Here is a 16,523-nt window from a genome sequence, read left to right as displayed (position 1 = left end):
GGATCACCTGCAGAGGTGCAGGTAGGTCATCACTGAATCCAGTGACCTCAAACAAGACGAGGAACACATAGGACAGCGACAAGCAGCAGTGCTGAATCTTTTCACCTTGTGCCTTTCCTGTTTCTTGCCCTTTTTCTGGAATCTCCCTTCATGGTGCAGGGAGAACTGTGCTGGGGCTTCCTGCCCCACTCTATGCTGCATCTGTGGCATGGAATATAGACAGAAGAGACATTGCTCTGCTGCTCACATTCATACAGGTGTCAAAGCTTCCATGACAGCATGTGGCCATGAAAGAGATGCAGGGTGAGCAGTGAGGAGCCAAGGAGATGCAGCAGGACACTCTTGTGTTGTGGCTTCAGCCAGAGCACCCAACACTGCTGCTATCACATCCTTTGGATGACCCTGTGCACCGTGCAGCCTGCTGGTGGCTTAGGGAAGAAGCCGAGGAGCTGATCTTTCACACAACTGGGGTGTGCTGATAACAGCCCGTGGTATCCTGGTCATTCAAAGCCCACCACGAGCAGGTGTCACCCAGCATCACCCCAGCAGTGGGGCTGGCTGGGCTGGTGATACCAGAGGAGACACCAGGGCTCCCTTTGGTTTGTTTTTCAGCCCCTGCAGTTTCTGGTAGGCATCTGCAGACTCCAGTGGGGAGTGAGGCAGGAGAGAACCACAGGGTGTGATCTCTATCCAGTGATTCCTTTGATCAAGTGAGGACTTGTGTGTTTGTCGTGCTTTACAGCAGAGGTGCTCATGGCTTTGTGGCAGAGCAGTGCAGACACAAACTATCTTGATGGAGCTGACTTGCTGTGCTATGAACAAGTGAATTAGATTAGAGCATCCCAGAGCAGACATGGTATTTCATGTCCAAATGCGAAGGGGAGGAATCCCAGTCTTGCCAGCGGTTGCCCACAGTTTTGCTGTTTCACTTTGAATTTGTTGCCAGTTGTTCAGATGCCAAATAATTTGGCAGCCAAAAATCAGATATCCCCTGCCCATGCAGGGAGAATAATATGTTGATTCTGATATTTGTATTATTTTATGGGTCGATTCATCACTATTTAAAGGTTTTTCAAAATGTGGTTAAAACTATGCATAAATTGTAGTACTTTCTGAAAAATTAGAGCATGATCATTTAAACTCTAACTAGAGCTAATAAATCATGCTGAGAAAACACATGCCTTTCAGGTAAATAATGTTTGTGGATGTGGAACAGTCCAAAAGCAGGGCAAGGCTGCATTTTTCTCAGCTTCTGAAGACAGTGGTGGAGACGTCTGTAGCTACTGAGATCTCCTATCTGAGCAGATGTTTCACAGTGGCTGTGCGTGTCGCTGCTCAAAACACTTGTGAAAATTAACCTGAACCTTTCAACTGGAGAGCTCTGTTCCCCAGTCTGACTCAAGTGTTGGGGGTGAGGCAGGAGGACCAAAGGGCGAGGAGAAGGCTGCTGGAGACCCATCTTCCAGACGTGTGGAAAAACTTGGCTCCCTACCCAGGAGTTTCAGGAGTGGTTTCTCTGTGTGACCTTCCAAGAGTGCTGCCAGGAGAACAAAACTTCATGACTCTCCTTATTTATAGTATCTTCTACAAACTTGTTTTCAAACCAACATCCCTTGTAAAAGCCATTTATGCCACCAAAGGTGACCTTGCTAATCCCATTGGTGGCTTAATCAATCACTGCATTCAAAACCTGCTTCCCTACCCCTTTACCTCCTGAATAAGCTTAGACAAGATGTATAGGTCTGAGCTTAGAAGGTCTCTAAGCTTGTTCAGGATGTAAAGTGTGAGGAACAACTACCCATGAAGGAGTTTTGAAAGCAATTTATTATCAGGCATGGTGGAGATAAAACTGACATGACTTGGGAAGAGATAAAAAGTCAGTGCACAGTGTGTGATGAATAATTTGACTTGGCTTTGTCCTGACCTTGTGGGATTGGACCCTGTTCCTGCACTCCAGCAGAATGTTGTTTCTCTCACTGTGGATTTGAGTGTGAGGAAGTGTACAAGGAGAGTGTGCTGCAGGCACTGGGTTTGTGCTTGACAAAGACTTAATTGAATTTGATAAGCAGCCCTAATTGACCTTGAGGTCATCTGGCGATGACAGTGAAATTAAAGTTTTTCATGAAGAACAAGCAGTAACAGGGACATTGAGGGTGTCAGTCCCTCAGGTGCCAGCAGGTGGGATTGCTCAGGACACAGGTCTTTCCCGAGGCTGGGGAAACAAAGCCACCAGTGCATTGTAAGGCATGATCTTGTAACCAGAGTGACTGGTCAAGGTCTCAGACCAGCAGTCATCCCATAATTTATATTCCAAGTAGCAGTCAGGATCTTCAGCAACAACAAACCACTGTCTCCTCCAGCTGTTCAGCCATCACCAGATGTTGCAGCTGATCTGTGCTGCAGCTCCTGCCTCTCCACCCTCCCTGCCCTCCAGCATTCCTCTCCTTGCTGCCATCAACAACAAGGATGCTCCCTGCAGGGCAGGGAAGGACTCATGGCCAATGATGTGGGCAAAAGGCAAACAGGAATGAAATAAGAGGCAAAACTTACTAAAACAAGTAGCTGCTCATTTTTGACCCAGTATATCAGATCTCAGGGAGATAAAACTCAGCAGATCTGAGTCAAACATGGAAAGAACCTGGAAATGAAAATGCCAATAGCTTGTGGAACTTCTGAATTGTGGCACGGTTTGCAAGGCATAGTAGCAGCGTCTCTGGGAGAAGCAAAGGAGCTGCCCATGCCCCTGAGGGGGTCCTGGGACCTGTGCAGGCTGCAGGGCTGCTGACTCTGCTCTGGCTGCTGAGGAACTCCCAGCCAGGGCGGAAGATGAGGAGCTGCAGATAGTTGGGATCTGAGGGATATGCTAGTAACAGGGAAAACAGAGGAAATGGTGATTTGAGAGGAAATCCTTGGATTATTCTGCTTTGATTCATGGTTAGACATGGGCTGGAGTGAAAGTGATCAAGGAGAAGTGCACCACATGGAGCTTCAGCTCCTGTGAGTGAATGGAAAGGGAGATCAGGGAGAGAAGCAGATCAAGATGGAGAAAATTTGGCAGATTTCTAAAATTACAGTAGTTTCATGAATACAAGCCGCACGGATTATAAGCCGCACCCCCGGTGCCTCGACAATGTTGCTGTCTTTGTCAATAGATAAGCCGCACCCCGAATATTAGCCGCACTTTCGTTCGTCGCGAGAATCCGTGCGCAGCTTTCACAAATTGGCCAATTAGTAACAGGATCGCGGCATAGCGGGCTTTACTGGCTCGGGGCGGGGCCAGGAAGGCTCGGCCGGCTCATGGTTGCCGACGGGGCCGGGTGGCCCAGCTCAGCGCCACGGCTCGGCGGGGCTGGCCGGCTGGTGCTGCCGCCGCCACCGGGCTCGCTGGCCCCCCTCTCCCGTCAGCACCGCCCCGCTGCCGCGTTCGCTCGCCCGGCTGGCAGGGCTGCCGCCGCCGGGCTCGCCGCCCGCCCCGCTGCCGCTTTCGCTCGCCCTGCGCCGCGCCTCGCGAGCGCCGCGCCCGCCCCGCGCCGCGCCCGACCCGCGGCGCTTTCGCGGCTCGCGGCGGCGCTTTCGCGGCTCGCGGTTCGCGGCTCGCGGCTCGCGGCGGCGCTTTCGCGGCTCGCGGCTCGCGGTTCGCGGCTCGCGGCGGCGCTTTCGCGGCGAGCGGCGGCGCTTTCGCGAGCGGCGCTTTCGCGGCTCGCGGCGGCGCTTTCGCGAGCGGCGGCGCTTTCGCTCGCCGGGCGGCGCTTTCGCGAGCGCCGCTTTCGCTCGCCCCGCCGGCAGGGCTGCCGCCGCCGCCACCAGGCTCGCCGGCCGCCCCCTCCCGTCTGCACCGCCGCCGCGTTTCCTCGCCCTGGCCGGCACTGCAGGCCCCCGCACCGCCGGGCTCCCCCACGCTGCTGGCCCCGATTATGCTGGGCTTCCCCCGCTGCCAGGCAGCCCCACCCGCCGGCCTTCCTGCTTCTGCCATGCTCCCCTGCACTGCTAGCCCCAGTTCTCCCGGGCTCCCCCGCCATGCTGGCTCAGGCTCTGCCGCCCTCCCTGCCCCGCCCTGCTGGCTCAGGCTCTGCCGCCCGCCCCCACACTGCTGGCCCCGCCTCTGCCAGGCTTTCCCACCTCTGCCGGGGCCGGCCGGGCTCCAGCTTGGCTTGGGGCTGCCGCGGGCTCTCACTTCCGTGTTGGCAGCTTTTAGAATTTTGTTAATAGATTAGCCGCCCCGGAATATTAGCCGCACTTCCGGGTTTCCACCAAAATTTTGGTCAAATTGGTGCGGCTTGTATTCGTGAAATTACTGTACTCATCTATCCTGTAAAAGCTTTTTGTTTAGTGTCACATCTACATCTGGAGGTATTCAAGCAAAACCCTGGGGAGAAGGAAAGCTTCAACACTATTAAAAATAAATAAAAAGAAGAAGAAGAAGAGGAAGGGGGGAAAAAAAGGTACTTATATTAAAGATAAACCTTCCTCCCTCCCTTCTTCTGTAAATGCCATGATTCATGAAATTCTCTCTGTTTCGTCCAGGAATTTGCTGGAGCATGTGTCAGTCAGGAGGTGATTGCATTTACTGCACTTTTACCAACACAGCTGTACCCCAAAACTGTGCAGCAGGGTGTGACTGCAGAGTGTCTCTGGGTGATCCCTGGGGACAGACCCCAAGGTGTGGGATTCATCCAGAGCTGAGCTCAGCCCGTGTCCCTGTGTCACTGCTCTGCCCTTCCCAGCAACTGCACTCAGGGATTCGTGCCTTGCTGTGTGCTAGCCCAGAGCCCAGTGGTTTTGTACAAATCCTTTCATCCACTGTTCTCATTAATGTGCCAGAACTGCAGGCTGAGGCCTCGGGTAGGCAGGCACCCAGCCAGCTGTGCTGTCCTGGCAGGGCAAGGTGGGACAAACATCTGGTGACAGGAGGGCTGCAGCTGCCACAGCCACTGCTGCCAGAGCCTGTCCAGCCAAGCCTTTTACAAGTGTCAGACTTTGGAGGATGCTTCATGCTTTAAAAAAAAAAAAGTGAATATGCTTATGGGAGATAATAAAGCTTCCTCAGCGATCCAGGAGGGAACATTCAAACACTCCATCAGAGAACACTGGACAGATGTTGGTTACACTGGCTTAACAGTGCTACCTAAACTTGAAATCCAAGTGCTGGGCAGCAGTCAAAGTGTCTGAAGAACTCACCTGGCTCTGTTTGGCAAATGCTGAAGTCCTACACTGAGTCCCCAGTGGAGCTGTGTTCATAGTGTTGACAGAACTGTTCTAGGAGGGGGAAAAAGCAAGCCAAGTAAATTCTTCTAATGTGAGAAGTCAAGAGAGACTGAGTTTTCAGCATTTAAAGTAACTCTGCTGGATCTCCTCGTAAGAAGGATTTACATGTTACTATTACAATCACCCTGATTATTTAGTCCTCTGGCATTTCAAAGTTTTCCATAATTTTCTATATTATAGTGGTTTTCAGTAGTAGCCAAAAATTGGAATGAAATTTGTGAAGTGTCTTCAACTGAGCTATTTTTCTATTTGCTGAGAATTTTAATATACACTTTGATTCTGGCAGAAATCCTGTGTTGCCTATTTCCAAAGTTGTTCCTTGTTTTTTGGGGGGATGTTTTTGGTTTGGTTTTGTTTTGTTTTTTGTTTGTTTGTTTAAGGTGCTGGTTTGAAGTGAAATGATCCTTTGAGATTCTTTCTCCTGAAGTGCAGACCCTTTGGTAGGTTAAGTATGGCCTGCATGGGTTTGAAATAGCACTAGAAAGTGCCAGTCTGTTCAGCCTGTGTGCTCTCTGTGCCTTACCCAGGGTGTGCTGTCACCTCCTCACAGCCTTCCCTTCGGTACAGGAGAAGCAAGAATCAGAAAAATGCAGACAATAACAAGACTGAAAATCAACCTCTGAAATTAATACATCCCAAACTATCAGATTTCTGTTTCACTGTTGCCTTCACACAGAATTTTCTGTTCTTGGTGTTCATTATTCCCCAGGAACCTTCCCATGCGGCACAGCAGGGTCAGCACGCTGTGACTTGGCTCAGCAGGGTGTGTGTCACTGGTCGCAGTCAGCACCTTGGGGTGTCTCAGTGTGGCACTCGGGGGGTTGGACATGTCAGATGTGTGACCAAGGAGGTGTGTGGTCACCTCCCTGTCTTTGCTCGGTGCCAGGTTGCCCTGTGGAGGGGGTGGCACGGAGCCCCCCTGCCAGGCACAGCTCCGGCTTCCTCTTCCATGGCTGCTGTGCTGTGCTCAGGGACAGGAAGGGGTCACAGCTGCTGTGTGCCACGGGTGGCGTGGGGACTGCTGAGGAAATCTGCAGTGGTGGGACTGGAAGGGTTCGAAGTTCCCTTCTAGGGATGATTCCCTCGGGTGGCTGAGGGATCCCCTCCCAGGTACAAACCTTTCAGAAATAAAGCAGAGGATCGATACTGCCTGCAGGGAGCTGGGTAGTGCTAGGAGGTGGAAAGGACAATAAATTCCAGAGGTTTTAGGTAACCCGGGGGGTTTAGGTGACCCCGGAGACAGGAGAGTAGGGCATGTCACTGTGCGGACTATGCGTAGACAAAGCCCGGGGTGGAAGGGCCTGCTGTGATCAGTGTCATTTTACAGAAATATCTGAGCAAACAGATAAAACATGTTAAGCTCCGGGCTATTCATACAGCCAAGGAAGCCCGGCTCCGCGCGGGTTTGTCAGCAGAGGGTGCCCGAGCCCCGCTGCTGCTCCGGGCTCAGAGCGCACCGGGAGCGCACCGGGAATGCACCGGGAGCACATCGGAGCCCGAGCCTCTGAGGCTGCGGCACGGCCAGAGCCGCCCCAGCGCCAGCACGGCCTTGGCAGTGCTGTCCGGAGCCACTCCAGGTGTGCTGGTTGTGTCCCAGGGTTTGCTTTCCTAGTGGCTGGAGGTGATTGCTGGGTAAGAAGAGTGAAATGAGCAGGGAGAGCTGGGCCGTGGAACTCTGCAGTCATGCAGGGAGATACAGTCTCTGGTATCCAGGGCTTTCTCCAGAGGTTCAGGTTGTACTTATGCCCTTGGTGTCACAACAATTTGCTTATTGATGTTAAGAACTTGGACAGAAATTCCATGAAAAATACATTCCTATCAATGTGGCGAGCTTCACCAGATGAGAGGATGGCCTTGAAAATCCAACAGACTTTGACAGACATCTGTTGATGTTTTGTCAGGTGCTTTCCAGTTTTAATGTGCGAGCTAGTGAGATGGGGTGTTCTCTGGAGCAGTATGACTCTGTTGCCTCCTGCCATGAGTTCTGCTTTAAGCCTTCTGCACTTCCAATTAATCATAGTATGGCACAAATGGTGCGAAATTATTAAATTATTCCCATAAATTATCAAAAGTCAATAATCATTTAATAAAAATTCCATTCAAGTGAAGTGATCTCCTTAGAATAAGCTCCAATCAAATGAATTGATACAGGAGACAGGGTCATGTCCTGGCCCCTTTGCTTTTGCTGTGCCAGTGGTCCTGGCAGTGCTGAGCAGTCCTGTCCAGATGGGAGCTCCTGGAGCCCTGCTGGATTCAGGGCCCTGAAGGGAAGGGGAGGTAGCCTGGAGTTCTTCACACAGGCCCAGAGTCATGGCAGACACTGGTTGAGCACTGCCTGGTTTGAATTTTCGTTTTTATTTTTTGCTTGTGTCAGTGTTTTTTTTCCATATCTTTATCACAGCAAAGTGAAGTTTCTATTTCTGAGTAGTTAAAGATTTATGTGATAAAGGGAAGTCTGTAAAATGAGGTGGAACTACGATTTGCATTTCAGCCTGAGGTGCGGAGAGGCTGAGCCTCTTCATCACTTCTGCCCACTTTGAAAGAACGTATGCTACAGACACGGTTTGTGAAAGGGCTTGGCAAGCAGGTCATTTGTGACACTGCAGCCTGAGATTTCAGAATTTAAGAAGAGATTTTGAGTGGTGTAGCTTTGCTGGGGCATTATGAAGAATGAAGTGCTGAGTTTGTAGCTTATGGGAGCTAATCTGAAGCTAAACTGGGTTTGAATACAGAATCCAAAGTCCATAAAAGCCAATGAAAACACACCTGTGGTCTTCAGAGGATGCTTTTACAGGCACTCCTAGGACCACAGCTCCTTCACCCATCTTCTAACTCATGTTTTTTTCTGGGGATGAGTCCATCTCACTGGAGACTTCAGAGCAATGTGCAGCTTCCTCCCAAGACCCAGCTTCGGTCTCTGCTGGCTGTGACAGGGACAGAACCCAGGGAACAGCTGGAGCTGGGCCAGGGCCGGCTCAGGTGGAGCTCAGGGAAAGGTTCTTCCCCCAGAGGGTGCTGGGCACTGCCCAGGCTCCCCAGGGAATGGGCACGGCCCCGAGGCTGCCAGAGCTCCAGGAGCGTTTGGACAGCGCTGCCAGGGATGGACAGGCTGGGATTGTTGGGGGGTCTTGGCCGGACCGGATGAACTTTGCAGGTCCCTTCCAGCTCAGTATTTTCTGTGGTTATGTGATATCTTTTGCTGTGTGTGCCTCTATGTTCTGTAACACCAAAGCAATAAAAGGAATGTTGTAAAAATATGAAGTAGGCTACAAAATCCTTGTATGGAGAGGCCTACAAATAAGTACTGCTTGTTTTCTTGTTTCTAAATATTTAAATTACTCTCACTTCGCATTTTCAAATCTTTTCCATACTCATGCAGAATAGAAACCTCCTTTTTTGTTTTGGGGACATTTTCTGAGGAGAGCTAAGATTTTTTATACAGTCACTTCACCACGTTACTGAGCATTAAGGGAAGCACCAGCTCAGGCAGAGCTTGAGATACCAACCCAGAGCTGATCCCATGGAGAGTTAACAGACTGTCAGGAGGGAGATTTCCTGCTTTTCCCGCCATGGGTCAGAAGCACCTTTTTCACTCTAGCCCAATAATGGTCCTCCTTGAACTGAAATCACTCAGAAGGAAACCAGTGAAGGGCCCCCAGTTCCCTGTCTGGCAGTGATCGTGTCCTCAGCTGTTACTGAGGAAGCAGAATGGGAGCTCTGTTCACACTGTCCCAATCCACCTGAGGGTTGCTTTGCCCCTGGGGCAGGTGTGAACTGCAGGCAGGGCAGGTGTCAGACACCGTCCGTCCATCCATCCACCCATCCATCATCCATCCATCATCCATCCATCATCCATCCATCATCCATCCATCATCCATCCATCCATCCATCCATCCATCCATCCATCATCCATCCATCCATCCATCCATCATCCATCCATCCATCCATCCATCATTCATCATCCATCCATCATCCATCATCCAACCATCATCCATCATCCATTCATCCACCATCCATCCATCATCCATCCATTCATCATCCATCCCTCCCTCCATCCATCCATCCATCCATCCATCCATCCATCCATCATCCATCCATCCATCCATCATCCATCCATCCATCCATCATCCATCCATCCATCCATCATCATCCATCCATCATCCATCCATCCATCCATCATCATCCATCCATCATCCATCCATTCATCATCCATCCATCATCCATCCATCCATCCATCCATCCATCCATCATCCATCCATCCATCATCCATCCATCCATCATCCATCATCCATCCATCCATCCATCATCATCCATCCATCATCCATCCATTCATCATCCATCCATCATCCATCCATCCATCCATCCATCCATCCATCCATCATCCATCCATCCATCCATCCATCCATCATCCATCATCCATCCATCCATCCATCATCATCCATCCATCATCCATCCATTCATCATCCATCCATCATCCATCCATCCATCCATCCATCCATCCATCCATCCATCCATCCATCATCCATCCATCCATCATCCATCCATCCATCATCCATCATCCATCCATCATCCATCCATCCATCCATCCATCCATCCATCCATCATCCATCCATCCATCATCCATCCATCCATCCATCCATCCATCCATCCATCATCCATCCATCCATCCATCATCCATCCATCATCATCCCTCCATCCATCATCCATCATCCATCATCCATCCATCCATCCATCCATCCATCCATCCATCCATCCATCATCCATCCATCCATCCATCCATCCATCCATCCATCATCCATCCATCCATCCATCATCCATTCATCCATCATCCATCCATCATCCATCCATCCATCATCCATCCATCCATCCATCCATCCATCCATCCATCCATCCATCCATCATCCATTCATCCATCCTGCCTCAGCACTTTGTTGGGCTGACTTGTGTGCACCCTTAGCTCATTTGCTGGAATATAAAGCAAAGCATTCCTGCAGGGTACCAGCCATGAGCTCAACATCACAGTCAAGAGTTTCAAAGTGACCACACCTGCTGTGGAGAAAAGCCTGCAGTCCTTGGCCAAGCAGTTTGGCAGCTCTTTGCAGAAGCCTTTGTCTTTGGCTGCTCCATACTGGGTTTCCATGCAGGGAATTCTTTGAAGCAAGCAGGAGACACCCATTCCAGCAATTGCTTTTTTTTGGGCCATCACCCACCCCTGCATACTAATCACAGCATCCTGCAGGATTGAGCACATGCAGTTACCTTCTCTCTCTGGGCACACTTGATTTATAACTAATGGGAAAAGCTACAAACTGGATCCTGATGCCAAAAATAGCAGGCAATGAATGAGAAAATAGCCTTTTGAATGGAGAACAATGGAATTACATTTCATGTTAATTCCTGAATTACTCTCATATGATGTCAAAAAACCGAGGCTTGAGGGATTTCAGATTATGTCAAGGTCAAAATAAGCCCTGAGGAGAAACTGACTCTTTTTACTGTTCAAAGGAATTGAAGTGCCTCAAAGTGTCTTCTGGTGTGAAACTTCTACTGTAGTAGAAGCCCCATCTTGGGGTTTGTTAGAGCTGCTCTAGATCCGGGTGGGATCCCAGGATGCTGCTGAGAGGAAGGCTTTGGTTCCCTGTCCCCCAGGAGTTCTCAGGTCCTGCTGGAATTCCCATACAATGATATTTAAAGGGGGTGTCCTGAAATCCAGTCCTAGCTCTGCTGTCTGCCCAAGCCTGTATTTGTTGGTTACTGTGGTGGGGTCGCATGGGGCACAACTTGGAAAGCCACTCTTTGTGCATGGGGAAATTCTTCCCCTTTGCCCAGCTGCTGAGCACAGCCAAATTCTTCAGAGTCCTGGACCATTAATCTGCCATTTCTGTGGGGTTTTGACAGATCATGGATGAATTACAGTCCTTTTTGTTTTCTAGGAGACCAATGGGTAAAGTGTGTTAGGCTAAAACATTTTTGTTCCATTTTTGGTATCTTCCCTTCATACACACCCTGCTTTTTCTAAAATTTATTTTGGAGCTAAAGACCTTAAGGGAAGCAAGGACCCTTTGATGTTGAGGTAATTCTGACCCTCTGGATCACATCCACAGCTGTCTGTACTTGGCAGCTTTGCTCCCAAAGGTGACCCTCCCAGTGCCTTCTGAGAATCCAAACCTTCTGAATGGCCGTGAGTGAAATACACCTTGTGCTTGAGTGTGGGGGAGAGACTTCCAGAGTCATGGATCATCTCTGGAGCGCAGGAGGCTGTTCCTGGGAGACCATCTGGATGCTCCACATGTTCTGTGCCATGTCCTGCTCTGTGGGGCCTTGTTTCCACTGCTCCACAATAAACCCAAGGTGCTGCTGTGCCTCCAGCCAGTACAGGGACTTCAATCACTTGTTATTGCCTCTGTTTGTGTTTTTCTAAGCATTTGTGTTCCACCAGCACACTCAGAGTGAGTGTTCTCGAAGGGGAATTTCCTTCCTGATAAACAATCTTCTGCAGTGTGATTCAGCAGGAAGGATGTGGTGGTTAAGGCACTGGACTGGGATTTGGGAGACAGCGGTTCTGTTCCCAACTCTACCACAGTCAAGATGTGATGATGAGTGGAAGGGCAAGCAAACAAAGAGGAGGAGCTGTGTAGCTTTGGCAAAAACACACTTTCACATGGCCTGTTTGTCCAGATTGGGGTTAAGTAGGTCTGGGGTTTGCACAGAATCACAGAATCTGCTGAGTTGGAAAGGACCTCAAGATCATTGAGTCCAACTCTTCACCCTGTGCAGGAGTTTTGTTTGGCTACTCAGGTAGAGAGCATTAGGGACTCCTGCTTGTGCAGTTCAAGTCTGGAACTCGACCTATTCCAGCTGTGTTTTTAACTCCATGTTGTTTTACCTTCCATGTGATCTCAGATGCCACTTTCTGGTGCTTCTTGGTTGACTTGATTCAGTTTCCTATTGCATTCTATGATCTTCAGGCCATGTCTCATGGCTCCTACACCAAGTTGCACATGCACGTAGGTTTTCCACTCTCCTGCTAAATTCAAGGGCAACAGACCACACACAAGATACTCCCTTTCTCACACAGGATGAAGTTCCTACAGTTTGACAGTAACTGTATATTTTCTTTCTAGAAGCAAGAGCTTGGGCTGCATCTCTGAGTTTAGACCTCCAACCTCAGCATCCTGATCTGGTATTGCCTTTGGGAGGATGAATCAGGATAGTTACTCAAGTGATCAGCCCACGGGTGAGTTTTCATTCAGCATGATTTGCTTTCCATTTATTTTCTTACTGCTATTGGAGGACAATGCTGAGTCACAAATAAAGCAAAACGTGAATCAATGCTAAATTGCATGCCATAAAGATTATTGGCTCTTTGAGGTTTCCTGTCCACATCTGGCTATCAGCATTCTTAGAATTCTAGTCCAGGTTGAAAATTTTTCTAGTAATTTTTTTTATGAGTTCTCACCAGCTCAGAAGAACACAGGAGTTTTATTTATGTGTTAGACAAATCATTCTGCTTTTTGCCATAACTTAGTTTTCTCATTAATTGCTTTGGTGATTGGTTACCCTTTGCAGTAAGAGAAGATGTGAACACGCCATTGTCAGGTATGTGCCATCAAGTCCAAGAGTCAGGGTCCCTTGCTGGAGAGATTGGATGGACAGGAGTTTGTTACTTTGGGCTCAGACCTGCCATAAATTTACTCTCTTCTTCCACCCCCATCTTTGGCTGTGGGAGTTGGGCCTCACCGAGCACTGCTGGCAGTTTATGCTGGGAGAGGCGGATGCCAGGGGCTGTGCCTGCAGCCTCCCAGGCTCTGCTCAGCTTGGGCTTTTTTGGAAGTGTCAAGGGGCATTCTTAGTTCTGAAGTGAGGGCTATTTTTTCCCATTGTTCCCCACTCTTTGTTCATGGGTGAGGTCTTTTTTGTCTGAGGCCTTCCTCAGAAATAGAGGCTGTTAGGAGACCTGTCTGCTCACAGGTTTGGGGAGTTTTCTTTTGTTGTCAAGAGTCCTGAGAATTTCTTCCTCCCTTTTATAGACTGGCTTGGGCAAACTTGCCCAGACAAATGAGGGGATTGCTGGGATTTCCCCTTGCTGGGCCAGCAGGGAGAGGGGCCTCAGAGCCACCATCCATGTGCCCCTCTCTGACTGTCCCAGGCCACGTAGCTGGGGCAAAGCAGTTTGGGTTTTTGAGGATCTGCCTACACTAAAGCCCTTGCCATTGTCTATGGGTTTGAATCTCGGGCTCAAAAAGGGAAAATTTTAGAAAAATTCCTGTGGTAGCATGAAATATCTATTCTCTAATATTCAGCATGTACTTTTATTACTGTGAACAGGTGATCATGACACATCAGGAGGTCATGGAGAATCATGCACAGAAGGACCTAGAGGCTGGGGTTGGGGAAAAAGACATCCAAGTCTCTGTAACACATCTGGGTGCTTGTGAGAAATGTCTGGTCAGAATATTCATAGATTGCTCGTTGCAGCCTTATTTTTTGTAGGTGTAATAAAAGTTGTGGTTTGAGTTTAGATCCACTCTCTAAAACAGGCACAGGAATGAATCTCTCCAGAGGGACACATTTCAATGTCTCAATTATGTACATTTTACACCTCCTGTTGAAGTGCTTAGTCCTGGTTGCTCTTGGAGTCCAGTCCTGGGATTGGACAGGTGTGATCACTGGTGATTTATATCCTGGATGAAGATAGAGATCTTCCAATGTGGACCTCCATTTGCTCAGCTTCTAGCACCACCTATTGAGTTTTACATTGTTGGTTCATTTCATTCTCTGAGCTGCTACTGGAGCTATACTTAGAGAGGAAGGATATTACAATCTTATGCAAGATTAAAATATTGTTACTGTAATACAGCTGGAAGGGGAGACCTTTTCTCAGGGTGAGAGACAGCCAAGGTTTTTCCCATTCTGTCCTCCTCTTGTATGCAGGAAGGAAGTGCTGGCAAAGGCCCCCTCAGCTTCCTGATGGCTTAGGAGCATTTCCAGACACAACCTTCTCCACCATCCATCACCAGCCCAGCCAAACAATCGCAGAGTGTGAGGGGAAAACACCCAGCTGGGATAAACAGCAGGAGCAGAGCCTGGGAGCAGAGCCCTGGAGCCCAGCACCAGCCAGCCTGCTCTGGCAGCAGGCACTGCACATTTGCTGCTGTTCCCTTTATCATTAACTATCTTAATAATCAAAGTTCCCCTTTGAAGAAATATCTCAGCAAATGAGAAAGGGAGGAAAGGAGGTAAAGGGCAGATGTTTGCTGAGGAGTTGCTCTGCTGGCTGGTGGTGCAAGGACGTGCTGGGGATGCTCTGGGGTGCAGAGCACCCCAGGTGATGTGTGGGTCACTGTGGGTGCTTGGACAGAGGCAGAGCTTTCTGTAAGCTCTTCAAGGCAGTGCTGAGGTAAAGTCAACTGTGATGCCCTAAAGAAAGAGGAACTAAGTCAGGTAGGGGCCTCACCTTTGACTGGATTACCTTTGCTGAATAGGATTCTCACCAAGAAGAGTCTCAGAACTGAACTGGGATCTTTTTCTCTGTATCACTGCTTTTGTTTAAATGCTGCAGTACAATATTTGGGTCATATTTTCAGATCTATCTGCTCTGTAACCATTCTTTAAACCAACTATTTGTGTTTATATTTTTCAGTATGGCTTTAGTAACCTCACAAACCTTGAGCTGGAAATTCCTCCCTACAAATACCTGAAGCGAGGTTGTAGTGAGGTGGTGGTTTGGTCTCTTTTGCCCTGTGCCAGGGGATAGGACAAAAGGAAATGGCCTTAGTTGCAACAGGGGAGATTCAGATAAGATATTAGAAATTTTTCTTTCATTGAAGAAGTGCTCAAACTGTGCTGACTACCTGCAAGAGCACCTCCTTTTCCCAGTCAGATGTGCCTTTCTGGGGTTCTTTCATTCCTTCTCCTCTGTTTCACATTTTTATTGACCTTTGTCTGGGTTTGCAGCAGACATGGGGTTGGCAGTAATCTCCTTAAATCCTTTAAAACACTCTGCAGGACAGAAATAATTTTTTATTTAAGGTCTTTAAAGAATGCAGGATTATGGAACCCTCATTTTAAAGCTGAAGGTATTTCTGCAGCATTAACACTTATTTTTAAATCTAACAGAAATGCACATAAGCAACAGCAAGTGAAAAAAAAAAAAGGAAGGTAAGAAGTTACTCAGATGAGATGGATAACAAACAGCAGCCCTGGCTGCATGTTTATGAAAAAATAATCCCAAAAATTTACCCATCTGGCCTAGAGCTAGACAACAGCGGGTTTCCCCATGCTCAGTGCTGGGTATGGATGCTGGAAGTTGAAGCTGTCAACTTTAAAATAAAAACAGCCAAACTCAGCAACCTGGTTTCAGGTCCTGCTGCAGCCCCTCCAGTCCCCAGCCTACTGGTGGCATTTGGTACTCTCATTTCCCTGTTTTGGAGAGCATTAATCTTCCCCTTGTGAAGCTGTGTGACTGTACACAGGAAAGTGCTCACATTAACAGCATGCAGCATTTTGAAATTTCCTTCTAGAAAATAATTGATTGTGTGTTTACTTGTCCTGGGTATCCTGTTTGGAAGGAGGCACCACTTGAATGCTCATGGGTGTGATTCTGTTCAGGTCCTTCATGCACTGTTACTTCATTAATCTAATGATGCACTGTGACACAACGGGTTAAAGAAGAGACAGGACTGTGGTTTGTTGGCAGGGTCCCATGAAGTCCAAGAATGCCAGCTGGAGATGAACCCAGGAGCAGTGAGGGGAACGTGGGACACTGGAACAGGACCGGATCCACAGCAGGCTGCGGGCACTGAGGGGTTTGTTTCAGGACACTGGGCTGGGAGGACTGGCAATTCTCAAAGAAGGGAGAGCAGGAAGGGACTGCCAGCCTGTCCTGACACGTGGCTGTTGTGGTTCATGGCTCAAGGGAAGTCCTTGGGACTGCCAGAGTCTTGAAAAAGACTAAGAAATAGGCTTGTGATAGTAAGTGCTGTTTGCCCAGGGATACAAAAACACCCTGTGCCTGGGAAGAATGATGTTTAGGTTGGATATGTGGTCATACTGTAGAAACTGATGGATAATGAAGGAGTTTTCCAGGAATTGCCTGCTGGTTTCTACATTCTTCTTTGCAAAAAGGCATGGAGTATAACAGCTGCTTCCACCCACTCTGGGTCTTTCACATAAATCCAGAGTGAAGAAAAGGGTCAAGTTAAATCCAACTGTCCCAAAATGCCTTCCCAAACCCTAGCAAGGTTCAGGTAACAAGC

General features: G+C 48.8%; 1 protein-coding gene across 6 annotated transcripts in view; it reads left to right on the top strand.

Moving 5' to 3' along the window:
• Positions 1 to 16,523, top strand: part of EXD3 (exonuclease 3'-5' domain containing 3) — a 256,655-nt gene that overhangs the window by 43,134 nt on the left and 196,998 nt on the right. For all 6 annotated transcript variants that reach the window (XM_033077471.1, XM_033077473.1, XM_033077472.1 and 3 more), the window contains one exon: positions 12,390 to 12,502. In XM_033077471.1, coding sequence (XP_032933362.1) covers positions 12,466 to 12,502 — 37 coding nt within the window. In that variant the 5' untranslated portion in view covers positions 12,390 to 12,465. The remainder of the gene's footprint in view (positions 1 to 12,389; positions 12,503 to 16,523) is intronic.

The sequence above is a fragment of the Catharus ustulatus genome, chromosome 21, assembly GCF_009819885.2.
Source record: "Catharus ustulatus isolate bCatUst1 chromosome 21, bCatUst1.pri.v2, whole genome shotgun sequence".
Classification (NCBI taxonomy): Eukaryota; Metazoa; Chordata; class Aves; order Passeriformes; family Turdidae; genus Catharus; species Catharus ustulatus.
This window is presented reverse-complemented; position numbering and strand designations above follow the sequence as displayed.